Here is an 11499-nt window from a genome sequence, read left to right on the forward strand (position 1 = left end):
CAGCAATATGTCATATGTATACTGGAAGTACCATCTTAATTTTAAAATGGGAAATTAGTCAAAAAAAATAAATAAAGATAATATTAAAACTCAGCAATATCCATGACCATATCCAAACTTAAATTTGGGTCTAGTGATAGTAAGATTGTAAATCACTAAAATCTTTTAATATTTCTGGATTGCCGATATTTACAACTAGAAAATAAGTAGTCATGACTGGTTTTAACTACTTTGGAATATGAGAAGGAAATTTCCGCTCCGCCCTCGAGTCATCAATTGCAGCCGTCGTATGCGCTGTTGACATAAAAGGAGCGGACCCACACGAACCATGAGAAAGTTCCTTCCAGAGCCCTGATTGGTCAACGTGCAATGACGTCACGAGTTAGTTACGACTCCCAGGAAGCGGGAACACGCAACGTCGACTTCAGTCAACTTTATCACGTTGGTTTTGTCGAGCAAAGTAAGTCCAACCAAAAAAAAACACGATACCGTGTGCTTTGTGCCAGGTGTTTATTAAAACGCAGCAGTATCCACACTTTTTGCCGGGAAGAGCTAAATGAATGATCACTAGGAAAACTTGAGGATAAACCTTTCGAAGAAAAAAAAAAAAACTGGCCGTTGCTCGTGCTCTGCTAGCAAATGTTGTTTAACTTCGCCTAACATGACTAAACTTATTAAGCGTCAAATGCTTTAATCTTTCAGTAATAAAATATTTTGACTGTTCCATATTAATTATTAGTTGTAATTACGCTTTTGCAGGAAGGGCTACGAGTGAGCTGTGGTTTATTGAGCGTCATATGTTAACGGATTTACTGACATTTTTTAAAATCCACCGCAATAACACGCGAAGCATCTTATAAATGGAAATTTTACACGTGATCTTTTGGTTATGGTAAGTCTAAAATGATCTTTTTAAACAGAGCACTAAATAATTGTAATAGGTTGGAATAGAAATGTATTTTATTTCTATTCCCACAGTGGGAAAATTAAGGTGTACCAGCATCAAGTGAAAGGCAAATCTGAAAACTAAGCAAAAAAAAAAGGAAAGATTTACAACATAAAATAATGCTCTGTAGTTATTAAAATGGCACTCAGTTTAAAAGAAATATGCAACTGAGTAGGTTAAATTAACATGACATGCAGATCTGCTTGCATTGATCTAAATACCATTTTAAGGGAGGCAATATTCTACAAAAATCTCAAAGTCAAAGAAAATAATATAGTTGTGTTTTTAATGGACCGTAGAATTTCAAGTTCAAAATTCTAGTTATTCTAGTTCCATAAATTTACATTTGATCACATTTTGTGATGTAACTAGCATAAGCCTGTGTTTATTTTATGTGGTAATTAACGCAAAGCAATTTAAATAAAAAATGTATTGTGATTTGTGGTCCAGTGTGTTTTAATTTATTAAATACTGAAGTGTATCATAAAACTTCAGTTATAAGTATAATAAGATATTTCCAGTTTATTCTATTATCTATTAAGTGCACAATAATTAAGATGTTGTGGCTATTGACAGGGATCATGAAATTAAACGTCAGTGTTAAGATTTATGTACTACAGTTCTTAAATGACAATTTTTGTTCAAACTAGATTTCTTCCTGTCAGTTTTGCATATATTTCATATAAAATGATTAGATTATTTGTTATTACATAAATAATTAATAGTTTTGAGCCCAGTTCTGGTGTAGACCATAGGTATTCTCCATGCATGCGTTTATTAACAGAAGTTAATCGCCTGTTGTAATAACACCTATGTTTTGTACTTGCTCAATCTTCACAGATCCAAAGTCACACACATGGCAGGCAATAAAGAAATATGGCAAAAGATTGGAGAGAGCTTTGTTCAGGAATATTACAACCAGTTTGACAATACCAACAGGATGGCACTTGCTAATCTCTATGTAAGTTCTGCATTGTGGCATCATTCTTATCGGTTATATCTACATATTATCCCATTTTGCTTTAATCCCACTCAGCGTAAATAACAATCCTCCGTTTTCTCCCCCTCAGTCACCCAGCGCCTGCCTCACATGGGAGGGCTCACCGTTTCAGGGAAGAGAAGCAATAGCTAGCAAGCTCGTGGTAAGCACATTGTGATAACAGTGTTGATATGAATCAGAAAAATGGCTGCATCCAGTCTCAATTATTGAATGCACCTACTAAGAACCAGCAACTCTCCCTATTTATTAACAAACGATTCCTGTTTTTGAGTCTCTATTGCTAATTTATTTAATAATTTTATGTTTTATTCTCAGAACTTGCCTTTCAAGCAGATCAAGCACGTCATTACAGAGCAAGACTCCCAACCAACTATCGACAGTTGTATCCTCATCATGGTCTTTGGACAGTTAAAGGTAAACCAGTCAATAATAGCTTATCGTTTTCAGGTGGTGCCACCATCACTTAAAGTTTTGCCTATAAACATACTCTGACATGTTAAGTACACGTGCATAACACGTGTACATAACGTGCGGCTAACTGACTCTTTTGGATTCAAGTAATATTTAAAATTTAAAGTATCTTTAAATCTCAAGTGTCTTTGTGCCATTTTGCTCCCATTTTACTTTTGAAAAAATTATATTTGTAAACTGGGTAGGATTTTCACTGGCAGTAGCTTTATGCCTTGGTTATAAGTGGTGCTATCTAAATGTAGGAGACATTGTTGGAGCATTCTTTTATTTATTTATTTATATATATATATATATATATATATATATATATATATATATATATATATATATATATATATATATACACTGCTCAAAAAAATAAAGGGAACACTTAAACAACACAATATAACTCCAAGTAAATCAAACTTCTGTGAAATCAAACTGTCCACTTAGGAAGCAACACCGATTGACAATCAGTTTCACCTGCTGTTGTGCAAATGGAATAGACAACAGGTGGAAATTATTGGCTATTAGCAAGACACACTCAATAAAGGAGTGGTTCTGCAGTTGGGACCACAGACCACTTCTCAGTACCTATGCTGTCTGGCTGATGTTTTGGTCAGTTTTGAATGTTGGTGGTGCTTTCACACTCGTGGTAGCATGAGACGGACTCCACAACCCACACAAGTGGCTCAGGTAGTGCAGCTCATCCAGGATGGCACATCAATGCGAGCTGTGGCAAGAAGGTTTGCTGTGTCTGTCAGCGTAGTGTCCAGAGGCTGGAGGCGCTACCAGGAGACAGGCCAGTACACCAGGAGACGTGGAGGAGGCCGTAGGAGGGCAACAACCCAGCAGCAGGACCACTACCTACGCCTTTGTGCAAGAAGGAACAGCAGGAGCACTGCCAGAGCCCTGCAAAATGACCTCCAGCAGGCCACAAATGTGCATGTGTCTGCACAAACGGTTAGAAACCGACTCCATGAGGATGGTATGAGGGCCCGACGTCCACAGATGGGGGTTGTGCTCACAGCCCAACACCGTGCAGGACGCTTGGCATTTGCCAGAGAACACCAGGATTGGCAAATTCACCACTGGCGCCTTGTGCTCTTCACAGATGAAAGCAGGTTCACAGTGAGCACATGTGACAGACGTGACAGAGTCTGGAGACGCCGTGGAGAGCGGTCTGCTGCCTGCAACATCCTTCAGCATGACCGGTTTGGCAGTGGGTCAGTAATGGTGTGGGGTGGCATTTCTTTGGAGGGCCACACAGCCCTCCATGTGCTCACCAGAGGTAGCCTGACTGCCATTAGGTACCGAGATGAGATCCTCAGACCCCTTGTGAGACCATATGCTGGTGCGGTTGGCCCTGGGTTCCTCCTAATGCAGGACAATGCTAGACCTCATGTGGCTGGAGTGTGTCAGCAGTTTCTGCGAGATGAAGGCATTGAAGCTATGGACTGGCCAGCCCGTTCCCCAGACCTGCATCCGATTGAGCACATCTGGGACATCATGTCTCGCTCCATCCACCAACGTCACGTTGCACCACAGACTGTCCAGGAGTTGGCGGATGCTTTAGTCCAGGTCTGGGAGGAGATCCCTCAGGAGACCATCCGCCACCTCATCAGGAGCATGCCCAGGCGTTGTAGGGAGGTCATACAGGCACGTGGAGGCCACACACAATACTGAGCCTCATTTTGACTTGTTTTAAGGACATTACATTAAAGTTGGATCAGCGTGTAGTATTATTTCACTTTAATTTTGTGTGTGACTCCACATCCAGGCCTCCATTGGTTAATAAATTTGATTTCCATTGATGATTTTTGTGTGATTTTGTTGTCCGCACATTCAACTTTGTACAGAACAAAGTATTCAATGAGAATATTTCTTTCATTCAGATCTAGGATGTGTTATTTGAGTGTTCCCTTTATTTTTTTGAGCAGTGTATATATATATATATATCTTTTCCAGTGATGTGGTCGTTACTAGAAATGTAACCTAACTTTAAAACTTTTGCAACTGTGCTTGCTGGAGATTACTTGCGGCAGTATTTAAATGAAAATATATTTAGTTTTTTTTTCTTTCAACAGGCGGATGATGATCCACCAATGGCCTTTCATCAGGTGTTCATGCTGAAATCCCAAAATGGCGGATGGGTTTGCACAAATGATGTGTTTCGTCTGGGGGTGCACAACATACCAGTGTAGTGATCTGGATTTTTTTATACAACCTGTTCTGAACTGACTTTGTTGTTGTTCTGCTATATGACAGGACTGTATGGTTGAATGCTGACAGTTCAATCAATTAAACATAAATGCTGTACTTGCTATGTTGTTGCTATGCAAAATAACATTCCTTTCAAATTAAAGAATTTAGTATTCTAAACTAAAATGTTTTTTTTATTATTATTATTTCATTATATTATAAATATAAATGTATTGTCTGCTATAAAGTTTTATAATATGTTCCAGTATGTGGATGTGGTTTCGTTACGTCACATGTCAAGTATCTTGCCGCTAGAGGCGCTGCGGTGCTCCGTGTGGCACATTAAAGGGTTATGGCTCCGAGCTCCAGATAGCAACAAAACGCAGTTTATTCGTCGAAAATGACGCCCAAGGTGAAGAAGTCCTCACAGGAAACTGGACACATAAATGTAAGTCGACAACCTGATCGTTGCTAAGTTATGTGAGCAGTTTGTAAAATAAGAAGACGTTTGTGTAATCATTGGTTTTGGTTTAACGCTGACATTACCTCTAACTGGAGGCCTCCTAAGGTAGAGTTATCGTTGAAACTCGTCGAAGATGTTGGATTTTTGTCAGGTAGGAGTGTAAAAACAAGGATTTTTGTCAGCTCTTGGTCGCCGTCGGTTGACAGTTTTTGGGTTGTCAAAATTAAAAATAATAATAATAATTATTGAATCTAAATTATAGCTACCATCCAGTGAAAATAAATGTGATTAAGTTAGTATTTTATAAACATTAATAGACTGACTTCAATGTCGGGTCCTTTGTTTTGAGTCAGTGCGCAGGCGCATAAGAGGTAGCTTTTGTAATTAAAAGGAAAACATAAAGTTAGTGTACAAGGAGCTCAAATCGAAGCAGACAAACAATGAAGTCATAATTTGTACTTTGCAGAACGGTTTCGAGGAAAAATATGAGGGTCATCAAAGTGGTACGGAAGCCGAGGACGAACCTCTTCTCCGGGAGAACCCCAGACGGTTTGTCATCTTTCCCATCCAATATCCGGATATCTGGAAGATGTACAAGCAAGCTCAGGCGTCTTTCTGGACGGTGGAGGAGGTAATTACTAATTAAATATCTTAACTAATTTAAATTTATTTAAATTAGTGTATATATGTGAATATATAATAACTTAATGACTAAAAGAATATACTTTTTGGTACCTAACAGCAGCTTTGAAATATTTGTCCTTAAATAAACACTGACTAAAGTATTTATACCACTTGACCTTTTTTACTTTGTGATATGTCACAACCACAAATTTATTGGGTCGACTAAACAAAGTAGTGTATAATCATAAAGTAAAACTATTCTTTGCTAATTACTCAAAGTTCCTCAGGTCAGGTTAGGTGCTGAGCATCTGTGATTATCAATTGGATTCTTAATTGGATTTTGACCTGGACTTTGTCTGGGTCATTCTGACACATCAATATGCTTTGATCACATCATTCCATTGTAATTCTGGCTATAATGGAATGATGAGGTCAACTTTGTTTTGCTAGAAGGTTGACCTCTGCTCCATGTTGAGGATTCCAGGATTTTCTTCCTGGAATCCTCTGTAGTTAGCTCCATTCATCTTCCTATAAACTTGTACCAGATTATCTGTACCTGCTGAGAAAAATTATCTCTTAGGCATGGTGCTACAAATAGCATGCTGAGGTCACCTGTGAGTTCTCCTACTTTGGGAAGAAACCTGAAATCTTTACCAAATCTGACTCTGAACTAGATTTTGATGTTTTTCAGGTTGATCTCTCCAAAGACTTGGTGCACTGGGACCGCTTGAAGCCTGAAGAAAAACATTTTATCTCGCATGTTTTAGCTTTTTTTGCCGCCAGTGATGGGATTGTCAACGAGAACCTGGTGAGAAGGGGTGTTCCTTAGCTGTAATAAATGCTATTTATTTTATAGATGTAACCTACCATGTATTTAACCTACTCGATTTACTGTGTAAGCAAGCCAATGGTGGCAGTTTTCAAAGCCATTTTGTATTTTATAGTAAGTGATTGTTTTGTGTGTGAATGTGAGCGGCACATTGATTGTTTTCCCGGTGGTTTAACGGTATTTTTGGGGTCTCAACAGGTGCAGAGGTTCAGCCAGGAAGTGCAGCTCCCTGAAGCACGCTCCTTCTACAGTTTCCAGATCCTCATAGAGACAGTTCACTCAGAGATGTACAGCATGCTCATCAACACTTACATCAGGGATCTGAAAGAGAGGTCAGCAACCTATCTGTGATTCTGTCTCACGTTCTGTATCCTGGAAATTTTGGACGTGTGTTTTTCTATTTTTGACTTTAGATTGTTTTAAATTACTCCTAACACATATTTCTTGAACATGCACCTGTTAATCAGATTTGTAATCTTCACTCTCAGCTGCATCCCCAGACGCAGCAGCTTTAATGTACCCACAGGTCCTAAGCTCAACTTCTTTTTATTAAAAAGAGAAAACGATAAGAAACGACAACAAATCTTCCTCCTGTTGCAATGATTTCATTCTGCATATATATATATTTAGCAATTTGTTCCTTGCATCCTATATATTTTCTAGCATGACAAAGACAAAATAAGCGTATTCTCTCACACACATTGTTTAAAGAAGCAATTTCATATTAACATTTCATTACTGACTTGCATTTAAATATCAGTAAATATACCAGTTCGTAGAGTGAATCTCAAAAGTATACACACTGACAACCATTTTTAGTGATGAAAAGAGTGAGTTCATGATGGATAATTAAAAAACTTTTTCCAGCTTCATTGTCAGACTTAAATAGTATAATTCAAATATAAAACACAAACAAAGCAAGCTTATTTTTTTAGGCCACAATAAAAAAGTAATATTTGACACTAAAAACAACAATTGTGTATTGTCAGAATAACACCACACATGATGGCAACATCATTCTTTGTGGTCTGTTGTCAGTTTTCACCCAAAATCCTCACCTGTCTGCTTGGAAGCCGAGTGGTTTTATTTTTTTTAGCATCACAGTGAATCCAAGTAGATTCAAATTCAGATTTATTTGTGTCCCAAATGGGTAATTGATGTTTCAGCAAGTATAAAAACTGAAAGACAAAGTATCAAAGTTTCAAAATAAAAACAATAAAACATACCAAAAAAGACATCAAATATAAATCATGATGGGAAGAATACAGCAGTGTGTATCATTGTCAACCAGCAGTTGCTGCAAACACTAACAAGTACAAGTACATGCCCAAATCTGCAAAAGAATGACTTTATGAACATATTATTGAGGCTTTGGAATGGCCTAGCCAAAGTACAGAACTGGATCTGTCAGAGAATCTGTTGGGTTTCTTGAAGAGGGACATGGACAAGAGACATCCTTTCAGTCTAAGAGATTTGGACAAGTCAGAGTTGGCAAAATGTGACACGCTGATCTACTCCTGCCAAAGAAACTAAATGCTTTAAAGTTTCAGTGCACTCTTTCAATTTGCTGTTTTGCAGCTAGATTGTACTGTATTTCATTGTTGCAAGTTTATTTTTAACAGATTTGATTGTTTTTTCAGTTGACCTGTACAGAAAATAGCATAAGCATGAGGGTAGAAAAAGTCACCGTCACTGTTTAATTTGATGCTTTGTGTGTTTTAGGGACCATTTGTTTAACGCTATTCAGACCATGCCGTGCGTGCAAAGAAAAGCGGATTGGGCCCTCCAATGGATAAATGACAACAAATCCACCTTTGGTAAACCATGACACTTCCAATAAAAGATTACTGTTGACTAAACTCTATATGGAACACAAAACTCAGACTAGAGGAACTTCTTGTTTATGGTAATTCAATAGGAGTTTTCTTTTCTGTGTTCACAGGGGAGCGTCTTGTGGCTTTTGCAGCAGTGGAGGGGATTTTCTTCTCAGGCTCATTCGCTGCTATCTACTGGCTGAAGAAGAGAGGCCTCATGCCAGGTCTTACCTACTCCAACGAACTCATTAGCAGGGATGAGGTGAGGTGGTCACAAAATTTATGTTGGGCAAACTTTTAAAATATTTATTTGTGGGCGTGCTGTGGTGGCGTAGGGGTTAGTGCGACTCATGTTTGGAGGCCTTGAGTCCTCGACGCGGCCGTCGTGGATTCGATTCCCGGACCCGGCGATACTTGCTGCATGTCTTCCCCCCTCTCCTTCCCCTTTCCTGTCTGCCTACTTTCATATAAGGGACACTAGAGCCCACAAAAAGACCCCCTAAAGAGGAGGGGGAAAAAAAAAATATATATATATATATATATACAGTATATTTATTTGTGATTTCACCTGGAAAATTGTTGCAATGTAGCATAGGAAATTATATAATTGTTAGTTTTAAATCAGATGCAGATTTCTGGTAGGGACTGTATCTACTCAATGTTCTAAAAAAATAAAATAAGACACATTTTTCACATTATTTACTTAATTGTTGCTTGAAATGTGGAAAAATCTCTTTTCTTCCCTGGTAATCCCTTGCTACGCAGAAACCTCATTTTCCAGAATAAGAAAATGGGTGGAGAGTTCGATTTGCATTTGAAAATAAATTCCTCTATACAATAAGATTTTGTCTGTGGAGGCTTTTTAAACTGCATTGTAAATGTTTAGGCATTTGTAGCATGCCACATAACTTTTGTTTCAGAAAATTAAATAATTGGGCGGTAAGAGAAAATGGTCTTAGACCTGGAGGCAAACAAAGATGTTCAAGAAATTCAGGCGTTCCATAAGCCTTCCACAAACAGAGGGAAAACCTAATGTTTAAATTGGTGTGTGTGGTTGTAACTTGCGTAGTCAGCTACGGCAACGCAGCCATCGCTAGGTGTCCAAATAATTGGATGAAAGTCCTGGGACCTACATATGTGAAAGATTTAATCAGTATGTCTTTTCACTAACTTTTTGTTTTGTTTAATAGATTTCTGTTTTTATGTCTTGATTTTGCGTTGTACAGCACTTTGAGCCTAGCTTGTGTTTAAAGACGTTTTTTTTTGTTTTCCCAGGGTCTGCATTGTAACTTTGCCTGCCTGCTGTTCAGCTACCTGCTGAAAAAACCTTCAGAGGACAGAGTCAAAGATATTATTAGCAATGCTGTGAGCATTGAGCAGGTGGATAATATAATGTTATGTTGCAAGATTTTGGTGTCTTTATCCTGCCCTCTTGCAATATTTTCATAAATGTTTTGTGTTTTGATATAGGAGTTTTTGACAGAGGCCTTACCAGTCGATCTGATTGGAATAAACTGCTGCCTCATGAAGCAGTATATCGAGTTTGTAGCCGACCGGCTGCTCGTTGATCTTGGATCGCCCAAGGTAATTCTTCCAAGTAATCATAAAACATGTTTAAGTCAGTCTAAACAATGTCAGTTTGATCTGTAAGAAGTGTAATAAAAGTCATAGTCCTTTTCCTGAAGTGAAAATATAAGAAAATACTTGTGTGAACCATTAAATAATATGGGTATTTTATTTGTTAATGAAAAATGTGTAATCAGTGAGAAAATGAGTTTCTTTTCCTCTTTTTTTTTTTTTGTAAAAGGTTTACAATGTGGAAAATCCTTTTGACTTCATGGAGTCCATTTCTCTTGAGGGAAAAACAAACTTCTTTGAGAAAAGAGTAGCAGAGTACCAGAGATTCGGAGTGATGTCAAGCATGACGGACTGTGAATTCACTCTGGACGCAGACTTCTGAAACCAAGGGAACACTGTCATTACTGTCCTGGTTTTCACAAAGCAATCACTCCCTGAATTACATTTTAAGTTTTCTTTATCCAAACGAAACAAAAACTTCTTAATAGGTGTTAAATTGGGAAAAATACAACCTCAGATAAACAACATATGACATAATAATATGACATAATGCTTGTATAATAAAAGTGAAGCCTTTTCTTGTTGTTTATCTGGGATTTTATGTATAATTTTTTTTAACACTTACTAAGACGAAGCTGGTTTACATTTTATGGTAAGATGTATAGCCTTAGAAATTAAAAAAAGGCATACTTTATTTTTTTGTGACTATTTGTTATATTTGATCTATTTGTATTTTCTTTGGCAAAATGGACATTAGGTAAAACATGCCAAAGTTTTGTTATGTTTCCTTTAGATTCAATCAGTTTTCATTATGTTGGGAAGTTACTGTTTGCTATTACTTATTCACACAATTAACAACTTGTAAAGGCAGTATGGAAAACAAACCAAATCCTGAAAGCATTTTTGTTGGTTTACATTTGGTTTACTCACTTTAACAGTGTACTTTGCATTTCTATGGTCATAAATTATGCGCGAGTCTCCAAAGATGATTATATTCCACCTTATTTTACATTAAACGGTGATTTTTAAACAAGACTATGCCTCCTGTGGTGTGGTGTTCTGGATCGTGGCTTGGTTGGTTTTGTTTTAGGCTTTTATATTCAGTGAAATATAGTTTGCAAATAAAAATCAAGTTGTGTTGGAAAAAATAAGCTTATGTGCTTATTGCTAGAGCCTACACCAACATTTAGTGAAAGATTGGTAATAAATATTTCTGTTGTACATGAGTCAAGTAATTGGATTTCTAGACGGCATGTCAAGCTTATGTCCAGAATTTTTTTGTAAAATCAGTACAAATTATTTATACAAGTTCTGCTTTTTTAAATTAATTGACTATGGTAATTTAGTTAATTATAACTAGAGTTATAAAGAGTTTAATTGCCCCCGACCAGTTTAGTTATTGATCATCTTGTGATGTCATCAACACAAATACAAATAAAGCAGAATGTTAGCTGTTTTTTTTTTTTCTTCTTCTGGATTTTGCTTTTTATTTTACATTTGTGAAATCTATGGGTTTAAATCAGTACTTTACTACTTAACTGAGTTTGTATTATTAGTGGGTGTTTGTTAATGGAGTGGAAAATACCCCAGTGG

General features: G+C 37.3%; 2 protein-coding genes across 3 annotated transcripts; both read left to right on the forward strand.

Moving 5' to 3' along the window:
* The first annotated feature begins 312 nt into the window (after positions 1-312).
* Positions 313-4773, forward strand: LOC114155615 (nuclear transport factor 2-like). Its single transcript, XM_028035582.1, has 5 exons — positions 313-460; positions 1787-1907; positions 2017-2088; positions 2262-2360; positions 4484-4773. The coding sequence occupies exons 2-5, from the start codon at positions 1803-1805 to the stop codon at positions 4598-4600; spliced, it is 393 nt and encodes a 130-aa protein (XP_027891383.1). The 5' UTR covers positions 313-460; positions 1787-1802; the 3' UTR covers positions 4601-4773.
* Positions 4774-4890: 117 nt separating this feature from the next.
* Positions 4891-10941, forward strand: rrm2b (ribonucleotide reductase M2 b). 2 transcript variants are annotated; one of them, XM_028035580.1, is made up of 10 exons: positions 4929-5046; positions 5154-5212; positions 5528-5692; positions 6377-6493; positions 6713-6846; positions 8237-8331; positions 8457-8590; positions 9604-9708; positions 9799-9912; positions 10136-10941. In XM_028035580.1, exons 2-10 carry the CDS (start codon positions 5195-5197, stop codon positions 10286-10288), a joined length of 1035 nt encoding a protein of 344 aa, XP_027891381.1. In that variant the 5' UTR covers positions 4929-5046; positions 5154-5194; the 3' UTR covers positions 10289-10941. The 2 variants fall into 2 exon arrangements, with proteins under 2 accessions (XP_027891380.1, XP_027891381.1); XM_028035579.1 differs by lacking the exon at positions 5154-5212 and having other exon boundaries at positions 4891-5046.
* The last annotated feature ends 558 nt before the right edge of the window (positions 10942-11499 follow it).

Source organism: Xiphophorus couchianus, chromosome 13, assembly GCF_001444195.1.
Source record: "Xiphophorus couchianus chromosome 13, X_couchianus-1.0, whole genome shotgun sequence".
NCBI classification, from domain to species: Eukaryota; Metazoa; Chordata; class Actinopteri; order Cyprinodontiformes; family Poeciliidae; genus Xiphophorus; species Xiphophorus couchianus.